Below are 20,986 nucleotides of genomic sequence, written 5' to 3' on the forward strand. Positions count from 1 at the left end.
ATAATCAAATTCCAAAGCTGTATCACCTACGGCAAGACATTTAATCTCTTCTCCACTTCACACAAAAAAGTGATTAGCTTCAATATGAAGTTCTTAATAATATTATCTAAATAGCAATGATCTCATCATGTTTGTAAATCTTTATTTAGTTTAATTTACTTACTTGATGTCCTTCACTGTAAAGTGAAGAACTTCTTTATAACCATTGTAACCTGCTTCACGATCTAGAAAGTTAACTTTAAGACGTGGTGCGACTCGTACCACCAACCCGCAAAAATCTACCATAAATTATAAAAAGCAAAAAAATTAAAATCATAACTAAATATAATGAGTAAAATCCTAATATTAAAATTATTATTCTTAGAATTAATTTTAAGAATAAGATATTTACCAACGCAACAGTTTTTCTCATTCTCTCTAGCATTCTCAAACGTTATTGCATCTGTTAGATGAAGAAAGTTGTCTAGACATCTGGGAGGTATTGGGGTGATTCGAGTTTGATTTGTGATCAATAAGAGGAAAGGATTGTTACAGTTCCTGAAAGATTGCTGATTTTCCATAACTTCGAACTTATAAAGAAGAAACCATTCTCCTTCTTCCAACACATGTACGAAATGATCAAAGTAATGTCGAAATGGGATTTTAGCTTCAATTCGTTTTCCCTGTTGTCTCATTATTTCACATAAGAGAAATATTTGATTAGTGGCAATGATATGGAAAGTTAATTGAAAACATGCATAACAAAAAGATATCAAAGTATATTTGAAACATGCATAACAAAAAGATATCAAAGCGTTTTTATCGAAAATACAAAGATGAATTAAAATACCTTCTCATCAACGACAATCAAAAACTTAAAGTTTGATCCTCCAAATATGAGATGAGGTGTCCAGCAACGGATTAACTTGACAGCAACACTAACCCGATTAGATGTCAGATCCAATTCTTCTATATATGCTACCATATTTTTAAATGGAAATTTTTGTGTTTTAAAGAAGGAAGAAGATGAAAGATGAGACGTTAAAAGAGTAGAAAGGATCTATATAGCTAATGTCATTCAGTATTTATAATGAAATAGCTCTTAAAGGTTGAAAAACATAAAGAAACCGAATGCTACTTTTTTAAAATTACATCTAAAATATCTTGTGTGTACATTTACTACAATAAAAAAATTTATGTTTGATGGGAGTGATATCATAAAGTGTAGTCATTTTTTTATTGGAATGTCAAATTTTTAAAGAATCAAAGCAAAGACTTTGAAAGGCTGACATTTTCATTTTTTGGACCTTTTAAGCTCCATGCATTGGTTCACTTTCTACTAAAATTATCCTAAATTTATTAAAAAATTGACTACTATTTTGTTTTGGGTTAAAGTTATAATGAAGTTTTAGCATCGATTCCTTAGCAATTAACACAAAAAATGAGTATAGTCTAGGCTTAAAATTAAACCAAAAGAATATGTCCACAATGCATCGACGAAATTATAAACTCAATGTTTTGGCGTTGTTAAATAAATCCCTACTATTAAAATGACATCTATTATGTATATGTGTATAAACAAATTCATAAAATATGTCATTGTTATCTATGACCATATTATTTTATCTAATTAGAAAATAAAAGGAGATATTATTATAGTATATATATAAAATTGATCATAATAAAATAATAAGATTAAAACTTAAAACAACCGATTTTTTAAAATAACATGACATGGAAAGATGGTAATTTATTAAATAAGAAAAGTCCTGAGAGTTTGAAAAAAAAAAAAGGAAAGCAAGATGAGACAAAATGTCTCTTATTTGACAGAGAAAATAAAGCCAAACTACAAAACAACGATCAGGAAAGTCGACGACTTCATCATATACTCCCTTGAAGCTCTCCCTTAATAGATAAAGTCATCATCACTGTCGAGGTTAAAGGAGATCCTGAAAAATATCATAATAATATATCATGAAAATGACATATTGTAATAATAAATAAATGAGATATGAAAGTATGTATGTAAACAACAAATTATGAATTTTAAACGTTACCTGTTTCTGAAATCAGTTACTTCAGTATATGGAGGATCAAAGCAAATAGTAGACACTCCAGGAACACTCAAAAGTTCGATGTCTTGACCTATTGTGAAGAATTCAAATTTTTAAAATTAATGATTACATAACAGCTCGTTCTATATAATAAAAGTCATTAGCTTGTAGCTCCATGAGCAAACTTTGCCCTCCAGAAACGTAGGACGCCTATGATAGAACTCGTATAAGAAGGACTCCAATAACGTTGAAAGTAGTCGGCATGTTCATCATAAGCAGTACAGTGAATGACTTCATGACTACAGGAAAAAAAGTTAGAATTAGTTGTATCTAGTAAATATGGAAAAAGATAATTAAAACAATGGTTTTGATAGTTGGTTTGGTTCCGAATTGCATGAGATAATTATTTCTTGTTGTCCTTATTACTTTTGGTCTTTAAGGTCGAAACGCAAAAGTCGGGCCCTTTCCTCATATTGAACAGCTCTTGGATCATCGACATAGATCAATGTTTGGACATTGATTATATGTCCCATGATATCTATAAAAAATACGAATGTTTATATTAAATATCATAAAATTAAAATTATAGTAAGATAAACACATAAATAATTAGATTCAAAAAAATACCTAAGCAGCGATTAGTTATGGCATGATAACTATCATATAGTCTATCAAAAGACACATAATCAATGAAATGATTGTTAGAACGTGGTTCAGTATCTTCCACAATGGTATCTTCCCTAAACACGATCCGATAGTAACTTTCAGTAATACGGATAGGTCTGCTGCAGTTTATGACGTCAAAAGCAGAAAAAACTTTCCATGCATCTTCTTGGATGTCAGACTTGAAAATTTCAAAAAGACCTTTCGGTATAGTTACTACTATTTTGGTCCCCTGAAAATTGAGAAGAAAAAAACAAAGTCATATATATATATATATATATATATATATATATTTAATTAGATTCAAAATCAATGATAAAAAGTTGCAAAACTTACGAAGACATCACATACAACCAACTCGAGAGAGTCTTCCCCATCATCTGTTTTACGCCACATCCTAAGGATCTTCACACAGACATTCCACTTGAGATCATTGGACGGATATATGGTGGTTAATCTGCTAAAATTAGCCATATTCGTGAAGAGAAGATATTGTGGTGAAATAAGAAGTGGTTTAGGTTAATGAAAAGTGACTTCACATATGGTTTGTATTTATAGATAAAATTTATTCTTTTAGATTTTTTTTCATTTATTTTTAAATTCAATGAGTTGTCAAATCTGCATGTTTTTGTGTTAAAAAAAATAGTAAAAACCAAGTGTTTATATTCAGAGGATTTACATATATTCATTGTACACATCGCCATTTTTGAAAACATATGGAAAGTTAAGATTTTGTATTAATAGTTGGTTGACCAGATTAAGATGAATCAACTAATTCGGTATAAATAGTATATTTATTTGTTAGATATTTATTGTATAGGAAGATAATATTTGAATTTTGTAATTACGGTACAAAAGATCTTACACTTTGTGGTTACTACCTAAAATATTATGTTAGGTATAATTATTTACTATATTCTTGATATTTTTAAGTTGTAGCAGATTCCCTAAGATATAGTTGTAATCATATCTATTACAGATTGTATAATTATATTACTTGATAATATACAGAATTATTTTATTATAAAGTGTAGATTCGGTTTAAAATTATTTGTCTAGTTACAGATAAGGACAAATGAACAATCTGAAACTGAACTAAATTGATAGGATTTGGTTCTACATAATAAAAAATGAGATATATTAGGATATCTAAACTGAACATAGATTGACTTGTCGAATCAATTTTATTAAAGTTATAAAGCAGGAAAAAAACAAATTAATAGATTTGAGAGGTGTGAAATGTCACGTAAGAAACTGAAGCTCTCTTTTCTATATGATACAGTTTTTGGTGCTAAATTTTGCATGTGATGGTATCTATGTCTCAAAATTTGTGATGTGTGAAACTGTTTGTGCATGCATGAGAAAAGTTTTGACATGACAATTGAGTACGAATTTATATGTTGATGTGTTCGTATATGTGTTATTCAAATAGAGATCACATCTTACAATTGTTTCACATGCAAAAATGTGTACTCATATTTAGAATAAAAGATATAGTATAATTTAGTTCTTTCAGCTTTATTCAATAAACTAATCATAAAAAAAGTATGAGAAGTTAAGATTTTATAACAACCATGTTACAAAAACTGAAAGTTAGAGAATGTATAAGTATAAAAAATATAAGCAAAATCACATAACAAATATAAAAAGTATCAAAGTGGATAGATAAGAAACAAAGGAATAATAAGAAATTAAATTGAAACCAAGCAGAATATTAAAAAACAATAATACCAATAGTCTCACAAAAAAAAACTCATGAAAATGAAAACCATAACCAAAACCAAAGTAGAAATTTAAAAGTCTCAAAGTGGATAGATAGTAAAACTCAAAAGAAAATTAACTGAACAAACTGTTAAGTTCCTTAGAAACACCAGCAGCAGTAGCATCTTCCACTTTTTGTCCAGAGCAATGTTTTTTTGAGGTAGATGATTGGTCATCTCCTTCGACCATGTTTGATGAACCTCTTTTTGATGATGGAGTGGAAGATGTTGAAGCATCCACATCTGATGGTTCACTCCCATCAGTAATCATTGAAGAACCCTATAAGTATAGTAAACATTAAATATACGAATTCAAAACCTTATATAAATCTTCACCATACAATTATATAAACTATTAAAAAAATAATACCTGACCACCAGACAACATTGAAGAAGGATTTATATAAGTGTCTGAAGGGAGAATCTCAAAATCAGAATTCAATCCTTTGGAGCACAAAGCAGCGACATTGTAAATGGTGGAGCTCCCTCTAATATTTTTCAACTCGATAGAAAGGAGAAACTCGAATGTTTTCCCTTCTAATGATAAAACCTCCAGAGGAATAGCTTCAGGATCCTCCAGCTATTGTTTATAATGCAATGGTTTAACAAAGTCAAAATTATCAAATAGAAAATTGTTTTGAAATATAATGCGGCTAAGATGAATGATATGATACAAAGATATAATACGGAAAAGATGAATAATTACCAAATCGTATCTATTGTTAAGGAGTTCTGAGGATTGCATTCCAACCATATCAGCAGCGAAGCTATCAAACACCATACATTTAGCTTCTCCAGTTTTGTCTTTGATTTTAAGATAAATCCAGAACCTAAAAATAAATTTTAAAAATTTTAAGGTTTTGATTATCATAGAAGTATATAAGGAACTACTTTATTAACCTTCAATCAAATACGTATAAGTAACTTACTTGGTTGTGACGTTTTTTACAAACTGACAGCAAACCTCACAAGAGAACTTTGGTGCTGGTTTATGATTCTCATCTTCCATCTTAATGCCTTGCTCGGCGATGGTCTTTTTGTTGCATTTCTTACACGCAATGTAGGCCCAACAGTAGTCTCTATCGACTTCAATTACTGTACAGGTAGTGCGACACATCCCAACCTATAAAGTTTAATTTCTATGTATTATTACCTAAATTTATAATAAAACAATGGATAATAGATATTTTTAGAGAAAAATACCTCAAATGCATGCAGGACTTCTTCGATAGTTTTAATAGGGTATTCTTCTAATTCTTCCTTTTTAGGTTTTGCCCAAAACACTTTCTTTTGCAATGAATCCATGATCGTCAGTTGCAAGCCATCATTGGAAAGACTAATATTCGAGTTATCACATTATTATATGTGTTGATAAAAAGAACAGTCTATATTATCGGCAACAAATATATAAACTCACAGTTTTCTTAGATCTTCAGCTTCAGTAATTTCTGGATTGATTATAACTTGAGAACAGTCCCAGTGATTTTGAACACTCCAAGCATCTATATTAATTGTTATTCAAACTAATTTTATAAAAAAATTTAAGAAAGTTAATATGTAGTATAATGAGAAAAAACTTACCATTGTACTGATTAACTTTAGCAAACCTTAGTAAGCAGAAAACAATACCATCGGTAGACTCGTGACAAGCTTTACTAAACATGTGAGCGCAGGTACCCCAAAGAGTACACAAAACACGTGTATCCCTATAAGAATAGTAATATTAAAAAATGAATAGAAGATTATTTGCTATATTTGTCAGCTGACCTTTTTTTCTTTTTTTTTTCTGACCAAGCATTGAAAAATATTTAGTTTAAAACATACTCAGAATTTCTCAAGTGGAAGTCGATTTTGGTAGTTGGTTTGTTTGTTGTAGTTATTTCTTTAATTTCACCACAGTCGACAACTTGACCAAAAAAATCTGAGAGAAATCAAATTGAATATATTAGAAAAACAAAAATAAGATATATTATTATTAAATGTAATATAATAAACATACCGAATAAAACATTTTCAGCTTGCTTCCCAGTGAGCACAGCATCATAAGATGCAAATGAAAAAAACATATCATCAGATATGTTATCAGAAGGGTTCACACTTGTCCTGGATGTAAAGACAATCTTCCATTTCAGTTCAGATAGCTTGACTGACCCATAAGTAGGAGATAGATTAAAAGTGGAAATTAGATTCCAATTTCCTTGTTTGAGTTTTCGCTGGAAGTTCATTATCTGATCCTTCTTCACTGTAGCTGCTATCTTATCACCCTACAAAATATTTATAAAATACTATTAGAAGTAGTATAATTACATATATATAAGAATATGCAAAATGATAACTAACCGTCGAATCTACTAAAAACATTTCGATTGTTTCTCCAACTTTGGTGTGGTATTGTCTCCAGAGATGCAAAATCTTGACATCTATAAGCCAGTTGGTTCGATAAGGCCTGAGGGACTTCAGAGGAGTAATGGGGAGAGGTGATGCTAACATTTTGGCTTGTTGTGTGTTTGTTGCTATGTATTAACATGGTAACACAACTACTTATAATAACGTTCAGAATGATTAATCAAATATTTTCATCGATAATTACGGTGATTTTAGACAGAATTTCATTAAAATCATACTAACAGATTGTAAGGTATATTCCATAACCATATTCGGTTACAATAAATTATATTTATATTTATTGCGATAATTTGATAGAAAAGAAATATGTATGGATACTAAATATTTTATTTGTATTTATTGATTTAGATACGTAAAAAATATGGTTAGTGAGTAAATATAGCTTCCAAATATTTACTGCTTAATTAGCGTATCTTTGATTTTATTGTTCAGTTAAATTAGCGTATCTTGGCTTCCAAATCTTCTAATATTTAATCGTGATATTATACGGTAGTAGTATACGCAAAATTAGCCCAAATACCTTCAGTTTTTTACGGAAAACAATCAATTAATAGCATATTCGATTATTTCACGGTGAGGATGAAAGCATAAAATCTTAAAAAGATTATCCTTGACCTCATCGACGATAACAATATTCGATTACCATAATTTGGGGTAAATTTTAATGACGATGAAAAATCTTGACTCTTGTATAATCTATTTGATAATATATTTACTTTGTTTCGTTTTTGTTTTTGGAAAAATTTATGGAATGACAAAAATAATTTTGGTCATATATTGATTTAGAGACATAACAAATATGGTTTTATTTTTATCAAACTAAGTTATATTTACAGCTTATTAGAAACGACCAGTAGACACATATTAGATACGTAAATTAAACTTTTATAAGATGGGCTGCATGATCCTTTTGTTGGCATTTTACGTTCAGGTTAAAATTGTTTAGGTTAAAATTGTAGTTCAGGTTTAATATTCTTAATTTTCCTACTATTAACAATCATTTCATTGTTTGATAAAAAAAGACTAAAATGCTCAGTGACGTTTAGATAAATATAATTAAATCTTATTATAACTTGAACATGATAACGAAACAGAGGAAATAGAAAATAAATTGAAACGATACGAAAATTTTAAAAAACAATGACAGAAATAGTTCAATCTTGTATTAAGCCTCTTGCCAAACATGCTTCCTTGTATGATGGATATACAACTCCACCATAAGTCCTCAAATCTTCGTCACTTGTTGGTCCTTTAAGAAAACGGAAAAGAAGTTTAATGGATAAATTTCCATTAAACTTACTTGAAATAGAAGTAGTTCTTCGACTGTTGACTCTTCTCTTCCTCCTTTGAAAGCATTTTCCTGTAGGATCCCAAATGTAAAACGCAGGTAGCTCCTCGAAAGTGAGTTGTCTTGCAACTTCACAATTAAGGTTTAAATCGAACCAAGCCGTTAGTATAGGATTTTCCATATTTTTTTTCGTTTCCGGCGTACTCATTTTTATTTTGATATTTTGTTCTGTGTATAGGATGTTTGGGCTGAATGTGATAAGGATGAAGTAAGCTAATTATATAGGTGGTGAAAATTAGGGTTTTTGAAATTGTAATGTAAGTTGGGCCAATTGATCCATTAGATGTGGTTTATAAGTTGGGCCAATTGATCCATTAGATGCCTTCGTACAAAAAGGAAAAACATAAACGGTTCGGATGTATCATTGAACGGTCATGATTAAATGAAAGGATCCGGAATAATGTAACCGGGTTAAAAGGATCCGCGTCTTTATCCGTTTGCATGGAGTTGGAAATTTCCTTTGTACCCTTTTAAAAAATCGAAAATTTGGTCATAATTGCAATGGCATTCTATTGTAAATTCTTACAAAATTAAAGTTTTTTTCAGGCAATGTTTTACGATTAATAGTAGGGATATATATATATATATTTTTTTTCTACTCAAATTTTCTGATTTCGAGATAATGGCAATTAGTTGCTGTTGGTCATATTCAGATTTGCAGAATTTCTTTTTCGAATTTAATATGAAATATCAAACGACAGAATAGATTTTATGCAGATTTAAGTTCAAGTTAGATGTAAAAGTAAAGAATTTATACATACTGGAGTACTTTTTTTTTTTTTTAAATTATATCATTGATAAGCGATCAATTATGGAGTATGTGGAATTGTACAATACGGTAAACCCCAATGTTTTCAGATCTAACATGCATTTGCAGTCGATAGGGTAAATCCGCTGACCTCAATCACTAATCTGGTTCAAGTTTATTGCTAAAATTAATCTGCTAATTATAAATCTGGAAAAAATTTCAAAATCCCGGTAAAAATTCCGAATTTAAAAAGTGCACATAATTTTTTTTTTAACTGATATTTTGATGTGATGGTGAATAGATGGGCAAATTGGGAATTTCACATGTCATTCAACGTTAGAGCTGGTCTTGTCATATCTCTTGCATCCATTTTCGACATGGACGTGAACAAGTACCGGCAAGTCCTATACAAAGGCCATTTGTCAGAGATTTTCGTCCCTTACATGGACCCACATGATGACTGGTACTTCATCAGTTACCTAGACTGTGGTGAATTTGGTTGCGGCCAATCTGCCGTGTCCCTTGAGCCATATACCGATTGTCCCCCAAATGCTGCTTTCATGGACGGCATCTTTGCGGGCCAGGATGGAACTCCTACAAAAGTATCAAATGTTATGTGCATTTTCGAAAAATATGCCGGAGATATTATGTGGCGACATACCGAATCTGAAGTACCCGGCATGAAAGTACGTAATAAATTATAATATCTTATCATGAAATCTATCTTCGTATATACCATATTTATAGTTTTTTTTTAACAAAAAAACAATATATATATATATATATATATATATTCACACAAATTTTTGTTGCAGATCACAGAGGTTAGACCAGATGTAAGTCTTGTGGCCCGGATGGTGACGACAGTGGGAAACTACGACAACATCATTGAGTACGACACTACAAGAAAATAGTGTTATAGCAACGATATTTTTGCAATGATCGTATTTGTTAAGAATTTGTAACATTTTTTGCTATATATTTGCAATGATGAATGCACGTAACAATTTTATTACAAATTTATTGCAAAATAGCGACAAAACTATCTGTTGCATTTTTTCATTACAAATTAGCAACATTATTGCGATATACAAAAATGTCTTACAAATTTTGCAAGAAATATTCAACGGTTATGAGTTGTGGCTATATTGCAAGAAAATTTAGTAAAATATGTTGCAAGAAAATTTAGTAAATTTACACATTTGTTACTGTATTTACAACAATTTATAACTCTTTTGCAACATTTTTTCTATTAAACTATCTTCATATATATCATCTTTATAACTCAATTACTAGTTAAAAAATATATTATATCTATAATATTTCTAATGTTTTGTAAATTTATTAACGTCTGATATATGTTTTTTATATAAAATATGATAATTCCATCTTTTATTAGTTTGATCATGTTTTACATTGAGAAATAGAAGAAAATTAAATAAATAACCCAACAGAAACTTGGAAACATAAAAAAGATAATAAAGCATGGGTAAATAAACCATCAACATATCCAACACCAAAGCTTTTCCAGTTTTCTTGTTGAGATCAAACTCTCTAATTTATCTTGTTCATCATATGACTTGTTTAAATCAAACTTGTGGGCAACATATAATTTTATCATGTAAACATCCCTTGAGTATTCACCTTTTTTGATAAATTTTTCATGTTTTCTTCTTGCTTTATTTTAGTTTAGAAAAAAGGATAAGAAAAAACAAAAGAAATCGTTAGAGTGTTTTATAGAATAGTTTGTTTTGATACAAGACTAAAATCTAGGGAAATCCTTTTTTATGATATGATAGAAATATCAAAACAAAGATCTCCATATCATAGCAATATTTGTCCTCCCTGCCACCGTATGCCACTTCCTTTTTTTTTTTTTAATTTTTCAACTCATATGAAAATAATTTGGATAACTACCCAACTCCCATATTTACGTTCAATAAACAATTTTTCAGCTTCTTCCCGCTTGTTACCTCCTTTTATTTTCAATAATACTTGAAAGATTTTGATAAATCCACTATTATTTAGTATCAAAGATTTTATTTTATTCTCTACTTATATATAGTTAAAATGACGTAGTTTATCAAATACAACACATTAACACTCACGACTTCTTCTCCAAACTAAACACACTTCTCCATTGATCCATTATATTTTTGGTATAATACTTTATTAGCTATTAGCTTTTCTCGTGAAGTAGTATAACATCTCATTAACTAGACAGATGCTTTTTGTGGTAGAAACTAGTTCGATTTTGTTTTATATCATATATCCAATTTTTTTTATATTTGCCCCATCGATTTTTTTTTTTGAGGTATAGTTCTGTGTTTCTCTTTCACATAATTAGCTTTTGGTTTGTTTTACTTTTGTTTTTGTTCGGTATGTATAAATTGTCATTAATTTTTTTTGTCTCACAAACACCTTTTTTTATCATATATTATAGATTGTGAAGGCAACAAACGGTGGTGTGTTTGGACTAGGTTCTCCTCTCAGAGAACTCTCAGTCAACGGTGGAGTGTCAGCCACTTTTGAAAATCATGTGGAAAATAATGAGGCTCGGAGATTTATAAAGAGAATGCAATTGAGAGAGAGGCTCAACAAGCTTGAAGGATTAGAGAAAATGTTTGACATGTTGTTTTCCATCCATCCTCTACTGTTGTGAACAACTATGTTTCTTCGATGTTTTAGTTATGAGTTTTTATTCTGAACTTGGTTCTTATTTATGGTTAGTTTTTTCCTATTATTTTTTATCCATAATATATATTAATAGAAGAAAGTATTAAATAAACAATTATAATTTTACTAAATCATGTGCCAAACAAAAAATAGAAAATATTGTGATTCAAAAATATAGAAAAATATTTGTAACATTTTTTGCTTTATATTTTACGTAGCATTTATTTACGATAATATATAGTTGCATTAGAATGTCGTGATTATACCATTAATTTGCTGCATAAATATTATTGCATTTATACAACACATATATCAATATATTACTTAGTTACAAATTTGTAATAATATTTTCTACACTTTTATGTGGCAATAATTTGTAACAAATGAAAGTTGCAAACGTATGTTACAATTATACGACAAATTTACTACAAAAGTAATGTTGCATTAATACGACAATATAGCAATGAGTCTATTTATTGCAAATTTTGCAACATATATGCAACAAATACCAATTTGCAACGCTCATATAGCAACAATAGAAAAAGTGTCTCAGTTTTATTGCATTTTCAAATTTGCAACAAGATATGGAGTTATTGCAACAAATTTTAGCATAGCAGTAACACTATTTTCTTGTAGTGCGAGTTCAAACCTAGCGGTTCCATCAAAATGGGGGTAATGTTTTTCAAAAACTTTTCCCAGCTTTATATACGCATTTTAATTTGTATACTGATTTAGGAGCTTAGTTGTTTATAATTTCCATATTCGGCTACGGCTAGCTCTCTTTGTACATTAAATATGCTTACATAGTTACATTTAAAAGAAATACAATATTTTGGTCTAGTTATGAAACATTAGTTGAAAATTCTAAATGTAAATACGACCGCAACACTTTTATCATAAATAAAAAAGACTGCAAACCGAAAAGTAACAATATATATATATATATATACATATATATATATATATATATTTTACACTATATCTGTATTCAACATAAAATTATAAATATTTAACCTTAAACACCAAATAAAGGTAAGAAAAAAAATTACATTTCAACTCTAGCATGAATAAACAATAAGATTTAACTATGCATGTAATAAGATCGATATTCCCAAATTTGTTTTTTTATTGTTAATTACCACTCTAATTTGTTTTAGTGTTACCACTTTAATGTGCATAGGTTGGTTTAACCGGTGTTTTAGAAGTTAAACCCGTGGAATATGTTCACACATCAGAGATCAAAGAAGACGACATCTACGGAACAATTGTTGCTGACAACACCGTTGGAGTAAACCACGATCACTACGTGACATTCCGTCTTGATCTTGATATCGATGGTACGGATAATTCATTTGTTCGTACTGAACTTGTGACCAAGAGGACTCCAAATGGCAAAATCTGTGAACACACCGAGAAAAAGCTATTGGACAACAAAACGAAACACAGCAAAAACCGAGACAGAGGCTCGGGTGAAGCTTGGGCTGAAACCGGAGGAGTTGGTGGTGGTTAACCCTACTAAAACAACTAAGCATGGCAATGAGGTTGGATACCGTCTGATTCCTAGGCCGGCTACAAGCTCACTTCTTGCCCAAGATGACTACCCACAGATTCGAGCAGCATTCACCAACTATAACGTGTGGATCACGCCGTATAACAGATCGGAGGTTTGGACTAGTGGTTCGTATGCTGATCGGAGCCACGGTGACGACGCGTTAGCTGTATGGTGTAAAAGGTACTTTACCTCTATAACTATTTGATTCTTTTTACATACGTAGCAATTAGTTTGCTTCCTTCTTCATGAGAATTTTGTATAGGTACATATCTTTGAATAATTGAATTACTTGACGTAAGATAATATAAACCTATTTTACAAAGAATTTTAGGGGATTACTGCAAGTAAACGTATATATACATAGATTTATCTCAATTTTATGGTGCCAAATGTACTCTACCTCTATTAAAAACGTAAACACCTGAAATGCTTTGAACAATATTTTTTTTTTTATGAATATAACAGTTATATGTAAAAATTTTGTACTTTATGATTATTTTTTTGTTGGATTAATTAAAATTATGCAAATGAATGTAACAGGAATAGAAAAATAGAGAAGAAAGATATAGTGATGTGGTACACCGTTGGATTCCACCATGTCCCATGCCAAGAAGATTTTCCGACAATGCCTACTATGTCTGGCGGCTTTGAACTTCGGCCAACAAACTTTTTCGAGCAAAATCCTGTCCTCAAGACTAAACCTATGAACCTCACCAACGTGCCAAAGTGTACTCCAAAGAACAATTAATTACCAGCTCATCACATAATGAATGCAATTCATGATTTTATATATATGAGGAATTGTTAAGAGATTCCAAAAGATAAATTATGTATTCGGGTGTATCCATATACATATGATAAGGACCCGCGGTACACCGCACGCAAATTATTTATAATTAAAATATTAAAATTATAAATTGTATTTGTTGGTTAATTATATTATAATTATATAATAATTGTTAAATAAACCATATAATACTACAATATAATTTATTTTTATATAATATTTATTTAAATTTAATTAGATATGTCTGTTCTTTGATACTGACAGTGTTAACAAAATAAGGAAATGATGTTTTACCCGTGTAACACCGAATTACTGATATTTTTTAATTTATATAAATATCGATAAAACCCGTCCTGCTATATAACTCCGTCCCAAGATATTTTAACTCACACTATATCATCTTAACTTTTAATATTTATTATGTATCTACGGTATAATATTTATCATATTTAACTTTTTAAAAGTTTTAAATATTTTTCATATTTAACCTTTTAAAAATCTTTAAAATAAAGAATAAAAGATTTAAAATCTTTAAAGTTTTAAATAAACTAAATAAAAGTTTTTAAAGTTTGAATGCCTGATAAATCAAGAGTCTAATCATTTGTATTCAGAATCATTTTGGCAATTGAGAATATTAGGGGTGGGCATTTTAACCGAACCGAACCAAACCGAACCGACCCAACCAAACCCAAACCGACCCAAACCAAACCCAAATATACATTCAAACATTTGATTCTATTTATCCTTAACCCGAACGGTTCGGTTCGGTTCGGTTTGAAACCGAACCGAACCGATAACCCAATGTGTTTTTTTTTAATTAATACTATTATAATTTGTAGATATGTAACACTAACCCACCGATTGCTTCCTCTCGCACATGTTTGATTTTTTTTTCTATAATTTTTCTAACAAATTAATTAATGTAGAATTAGGTTTAATGGTCTCTAACCTTATGTTCTAAAGTAAAAAACTCTACCGACGTCAAAGAAAATTCATATCGTCTGTTCCTCACTTCCTCTGTTCTGTGCCCTCTTAATCAACGTCATCGTCTCTATGGTCACAGTAAGAATTTTAACATAATCTTCTAAATCTAGCAATACAATTACGTCTATCTCAATATTAATTAAATGTTTTGTTTGTAGATGTCCAAAAGAAATACGACTAACAACAAAAGAAAAGAACCTGTTGGTTAATATGGTTGGTTTTTTTTAGGTTTTTCTTTTCATGATTTATTTGAATTACTCAACTGATAACTTGTTGTTTATTTTAGGATATCAAAAGACAATGAATTTATTTGTTAGTGTTACATTAATTATTTTTTTTGAACCAAACTAAAACCGATCCGACCCAAACCGAACCGAACACAAACCAAACCAAACTAGCTTTGGTTGAGTTTGGTTAGAGTTTTATGAAAACCGAATGAACCGAACCGAACTGAACCCAAACCAAACCCGAACTTTAACCGAAGTGCCCACCCCTAGAGAATATCATTAATGTCGTAGTTATTGCAATGTAATTTTCCGAAAATTTTGTCTACAAATTCATTTTCCGGAAATTTTGTCTAGATTATTAGCAAAAGAGTATATTTTCGCAGATCCTATGAAATTTTGGATATCGTTTTGTCTACAACCTAAATAAATGGAGGCCATTAAATTATGAATTATCAAGAGACCCATAAAATACTAAGAGGTCCATATAAAATTGCTAGAGGTCGACAGAATTAATTGCATTAGTAGCATTAATTGCTAAAACTTTCCTTATTAGTATTTTTGAGCAAAAACTGCTGCAAAAATACTAGTATAGATATGAATAAATAAAAGAAAGAAATTGATTTTTATACCAAGTTGGTGTAGTATATATGTGTGTTTAAAAATGTTGTTGTTGGTCTTGGCATTTTTGTGCCAAGAGTAAATTGATAGCTATGTGACCCCATATATTTCAACTCCATTTTTTTCTTTCTATATTACATGAAAAGGAGAGTACGTTAAGATTTGCCCCCACCTACATGTGTTTCACTTTAAGAAAAATACATTTAAGATTTTTAAAAAAGTAACAATAAAATGTTAAATATATACTCTGTTGATTTAGCTCATATGGTTAACCCGTCAGTTATGCCAATTTTGAAAATTTAAATCTACGTCGAGTTTTAACATTAAGACAATAAACTATTAAAAAAAACAACTAGGTCGCTAGATAACTATAGCGATTAGAGATACTTTAGTAAATGATGGTTTGGGATATGAGAAAGAACCGTAGTACCGTCAATGTAAGATGCATAGTTTATCAAGGATGGGGGATATTTCATATGGGCCTCAATCATATTCTTCTCTGCCTCAATTCCTGAAGTGAAGGAAAAACCAACTCAACCGCTCCTCTATCGCCGGTGGTTAATGTAGTTGTTCATGAGGTGTTGCGGCTAATCCTTGAGTACCTAGCCTTATAGTAAGGAAAAATCAGTGGAGGTTATGGAACAAGACCCAAGGAATGGGAGACCCAAATTTTTCTTTTTTTCATGTTCATATTTTTTTTGGTCTTGCCGCGTTCGTCTTGTGCCTTTCGGTTGAGTTTCAGAAGGCTAAGGTAAATGAATTCTCAAATGACTTGCTTATCAAGTCATCCTTTTTCTGTTCTAAGAACATGATTTCGGGTTAACTTTGCTAAAAGGTTGACGTTTTTTCTTCTAAGGGGAAAGATCTCTGGAATGGAGAACGTGTTTGTTGGGATACAAACAATGTCCCACATCGGAAGATTAAAAAATAACTTTTTTATATATAAGCTAAGACCAACTCTAATTAGTATGAGGTCTTTTTGTTTGGGAAGGAATCCAATAAAAAATCTGTGAGGGCTGAACCACTTAGGCCCTAAGCGGACAATATCATATTAATAGAGTAGTTGGTTTGGGCTTGGACAGCTCAACAATTGATATTAGAGCCTAGGTCGAAAAGTGAACCAAGGGGAGTGGGTGTGGGCTCTGTATTCGGTGTGGAAGGATCTCTCAAAAAGATGACATGATTAAAGGTGACTCAAGAATACTTCAGGAATAAAGGGGTACCGGAGCCTGGGTACCTGAGTTTCGCTGAAGGGGTGGCCAAAGGATCGTGGTACATGATTTGAGGGAAGGTTTGTTGGGATACAAACAATATCCCACATTGGAAGATTAGAAAATAATTTTTTAATATATAAGCCAAAACCAACTCTAATTAGTATGAAGCCTTTTGGGAAGGAGCCTAATAAGAAATCTGTGCGGGCTTCGCCACCTGGGCCCAAAGCGGACAATATCATACTAATAGGGAACTTGGCTTGGGCTTGGAAAGCTCAACATTGTAAAGTGACTTGAAATCTCTGAAGACGTATACAAAGATGTACAAGACTGTGTAAGGCGTACAAGGCTTTTACTGGGCTTTTGTAGAAACCGACTCAAGGCAACTTAGGGTTAGGTTTTGGAGGTGTAGGCGGCGCCGCTTGTAGGGTGTAATAGATTCTAGAAGATTCACAAGATCTTTTATTTCCTATTGTATCGGGTTTTTGAGGCATATATAAAGAGACTATGGGTTTGTAAAGTTGTTCATCAAATTAATAATATAAACCCTAGAGAAAGGGTATTCGCCTCAAGAACACTCTGTTTTTCTTTTCAAAGCTTTCTTATTCTGTTCATCCGAATTCACAACAGTGTTATTTACCCGAAAATCATGCTTTCGGGTTAGAACTGCTGCTTTGGTCTGTCTTTCCGTTGCTCAGATCGTTGTAAACGTTGTGGTCTGTAGAGGTTTCTTGAAAACGGACAAAACCGGAACTACACCGCTTTGTATAATTCTTCTCTTGTTTTCTTGGTAAGACGATGCTTATAACATCATAGTTTACCAACAAGAAACAAATATGTTGAAATATCTAGCATTTTAGTGATCCAGTTTTGTAGCCGTGTCATAATCATAAATTTGCAATTACGTAATTGTATAATACATAAATTAATTGCAGGGTCAATTTTGCGGTTGCGGTTACGTTGGTGCAAGCATGAATTCCTCAGGGGGGACCATATTTTTTTTTTTTTTTTATGTTTTTATCGCCAGAATAATTTATACATCTATATATTTTTTTTTCAACAGCTTTGTTCATTAAATTTAAATAGAGTCTTCAGACCATCTTCAAACTCAGACCATCTCCAACTCATCTCCATTTTCATGTCCAAAATTGAGATATCTATATTTGTCTCTAAGACTTTTAATTCATTTCTCCATTTTAGAGTTGAACTTTTTTATTTGCAAATCAGTCCCTTAAATTTATATAAATTTATATTTTATATCTAAATACAGTTAAATATTATTATTTTATACTTAAACTTATAAATAATAATTTTAAAATTCAATAATTAACATATATTACATAGAAAATAGACAGTACAAACAAAAGTACAAAATAGCATTACTATCAATAAAATTTAAAATATATGATATGACTTAAACTGAAGATTAAACATCTTAATACAACAACAACTAATAATTAATGAATGTTGTGTAATGTAATATTGTTCAATAATAAATTTTAAATATAAATAACATGATAAAATTTTTCTTTTTTACTAAAAATAAAATAATTGGGTCCTCATAAAAGATGTTTACAAGGCAATCAGGAACATAATTAAGAATAAGATACAAAAGGAGAAAGATTATCCATAGCTTCTTTTACTAAACGATCTGGTCCACTAAAATTCCACGGATTCAAACTTTTGCTTCCATGCTGCAACTTCTCTTATCCAATTGTGAACTGTGAAGTTAAATTTATTTTTGTTGGACTTTCTTTTTCATCATTTTGCATGTGGGCTTTAAAATTTTAAATATATAAAATGGTAACTAAAATTATTATTATTATTATTATTTTTTTTTTATGTGCACAACTAAAATTATTTAATTAATGAAGTTATATAGTTAAATTTTAGTTTTTAATAACACTTACCATAAACAACGCTGTCAAGAAAAAAAGAAAAAAAAAAGTAATTTGTTTATATAATTTTAGGGCAGTAAAAAAGGTTGTTTATGAAAGTTGTTTTTTTCTCTTCTTAGAAACTGCTTAAAAAATTAGAAACTCTTCTATAAAGTTTTCATATGAATTTTTTACTACTACTACTATTACTTCTATTTTTGCAAAAAAAAAAAAGTAGAGTAATTTTTTTATTTGCTTTGGACATTAAAAACATCGAGTCGGCCCTGTGAACAGTGACTAGATACAGCAAAGGGTGACTAAGGGTGATGTGAGCACAGGACAGGAACCCGACCAAGACGCACCGAACGCGACCGAGACGCCTGACCAAGACGTACCGGACGCGACCAAGACCTTTGCTTCGAACGCGGCCAAGGCACCAGTAGTCCTCCCAGAAGCCACGACAAGGTCTAGAAGCTCCACCAAGTCCACCAAACAGAAGATCAACCTCTTTGTCCAAGCGTTCGTCCGAGACCAAGCCCTGATCAAAGAAGACCGTGAAGAAACAGTTCGCACGGCCTTCACCCTTACCCAAGGGTGAAGGCAACCAAGTCATTGTAAGCGAGGAATCATACTCTTTTTCCCTCACTCCGGGTTTTTCCCACGAGGTTTACCGGAGGAGGTTTTAACGAGGTGAGGAGCTTCAATGCACAACGTCTGAAGCCAAGCCGTTTCCCGCGCCAAGGCCAAAGACGGTTCTCTTTCTTTCCTTATGTTGTGCGTTTTAATTTGAACTCTAGAATCTTCCTTTTGAACGCTAAGAGTGTTTTGTGGCTAAGTTTGAATGTCAAAGGGAGCGACGTGTTCTATTTCAAAGAGAACACATCAAAGGACAAGTGTGCGGACCATTGCGAGTCCGCGTGTCCTTAAGCCTCTCTTAACCTAGCTATTTAAACCCTCTCTGAGCTTCTTGTAGACTTCAGACTTGAATGAAATAAAAACATTTCTCAAAGAGAGATTCTTTGACCTTGTCTCACTCCTTTCTTTAGATCAATACGGGATTGTTCTTTCGAGAGAACCCTAGCGACTCGAACCGGGTTCGTCGTCGTTAGCTTGACCGAATCGTGAGGCGAGCCATCTCTCACGTGTCGTCGTTCGTTCCATCATTGCTTCCATCTTCTCTAGCCGAACCGTTCATCGATTCGCTAGCCGTCCGTATCGCATCCGTTTGACCTGATCGCGGCCAAAAGCTCGATCTCTCAATCCACTCGTTTGTTTTCCTTCATCTTCCGTTTCCCTCGTTTGTTTTGAATCACCAAGCCTTGTCTGAGGAAAACCTCTCCTAGTTCGAACGGCCCGAAAGCGACATTTCTGTCTGTACCGCAACCGCGTCCTCTGCTCGCATCAAAGGGTCTGATTGGTTCAAACGCAGCGTTTGCAGTTGCGTCTGCAGGAGATTGTGGAAGCGGGCGATTGCGGTTTCAAGCGTTATTAAGCGTTTTGAATGATTAGTTTAGCGTTTTAAAATGGACTTTATTTGTTTTTTGAATAATTATTTTACTATTTTTTATGATTTTAAATTATAAATAATATTTAATAAAGTTTTCGGTGTTTTTAAACATTTATATAATTATATATTATATTTATTATGTTTTAACCGTTATTGCAACTGTTGGTCAACCAGTCGTAAAACTCTCGCAAAATTACTTTATATATTTGGTTTTTCACCCAAAATTTAATCAAGTAATGTGATAAATGATAAAACATATGCTTTAAATTATAAATCTTCTCTGCTAAATTTCACACACTAAATAAGTTCCTCACATTGAATTACGAGACCAAGATAAATTAATTATGAAAGAGGTGATGAGAAGGTTGGTGATTTGTTTTAATATTTTCACAAATAATCTTATTTTCTTAAACTTCTGATGAAATGTTATATTAATTTAGATTTTTTTGAGCTTTTTTGAATTTTTTTGCGATGTGACAATAATTTTACATCATGTTTTCCGGATTTTTGTTAATTGGAATCTTATTTTCTTGTAATTGTATATTTTTTAATCTCCTCAATCATATTTGTACTTCATTTTCTCTCATTC

At 31.2% G+C, this 20,986-nt stretch overlaps 1 protein-coding gene and 1 pseudogene across 2 annotated transcripts; one reads left to right on the top strand and one right to left on the bottom strand.

Annotated features, from left to right (window-relative positions):
* Positions 1–4,532: 4,532 nt before the first annotated feature.
* On the bottom strand, positions 4,533–6,946 carry LOC109129911 (uncharacterized). The gene is made up of 8 exons (XM_087496659.1): positions 6,797–6,946; positions 6,456–6,720; positions 6,281–6,377; positions 6,038–6,162; positions 5,386–5,551; positions 5,163–5,286; positions 4,827–5,036; positions 4,533–4,736 (listed from the first exon to the last, which is right to left on the bottom strand). Exons 1-8 carry the CDS (start codon positions 6,944–6,946, stop codon positions 4,533–4,535), a joined length of 1,341 nt encoding a protein of 446 aa, XP_087352785.1.
* A 2,302-nt stretch (positions 6,947–9,248) lies between these two features.
* LOC104759595 (amine oxidase [copper-containing] alpha 2, peroxisomal-like) lies at positions 9,249–13,934 on the top strand (annotated as a pseudogene). Its single transcript, XR_015587495.1, has 5 exons — positions 9,249–9,644; positions 9,774–9,853; positions 12,273–12,306; positions 12,815–13,366; positions 13,727–13,934. The product of XR_015587495.1 is annotated as an amine oxidase [copper-containing] alpha 2, peroxisomal-like (transcript).
* The last annotated feature ends 7,052 nt before the right edge of the window (positions 13,935–20,986 follow it).

The sequence above is a fragment of the Camelina sativa genome, chromosome 17, assembly GCF_030686135.1.
Source record: "Camelina sativa cultivar CO46 ecotype springtype chromosome 17, ASM3068613v1".
In the NCBI taxonomy this organism is placed as follows: Eukaryota; Viridiplantae; Streptophyta; class Magnoliopsida; order Brassicales; family Brassicaceae; genus Camelina; species Camelina sativa.

What these genes read in the sequence shown, in the direction of transcription:
- LOC109129911 (XM_087496659.1), bottom strand. Translation starts at nt 6,946, where the DNA reads ATGTTAGCATCACCTCTCCCCATTACTCCTCTGAAGTCCCTCAGGCCT. An exon ending in TTAACAATAGATACGATTTG is followed by an intron (nt 5,037 to 5,162) that starts GTAATTATTCAT and finishes TATAAACAATAG; the next exon opens with CTGGAGGATCCTGAAGCTAT. An exon ending in CAATGTTGTCTGGTGGTCAG is followed by an intron (nt 4,737 to 4,826) that starts GTATTATTTTTT and finishes CTATACTTATAG; the next exon opens with GGTTCTTCAATGATTACTGA.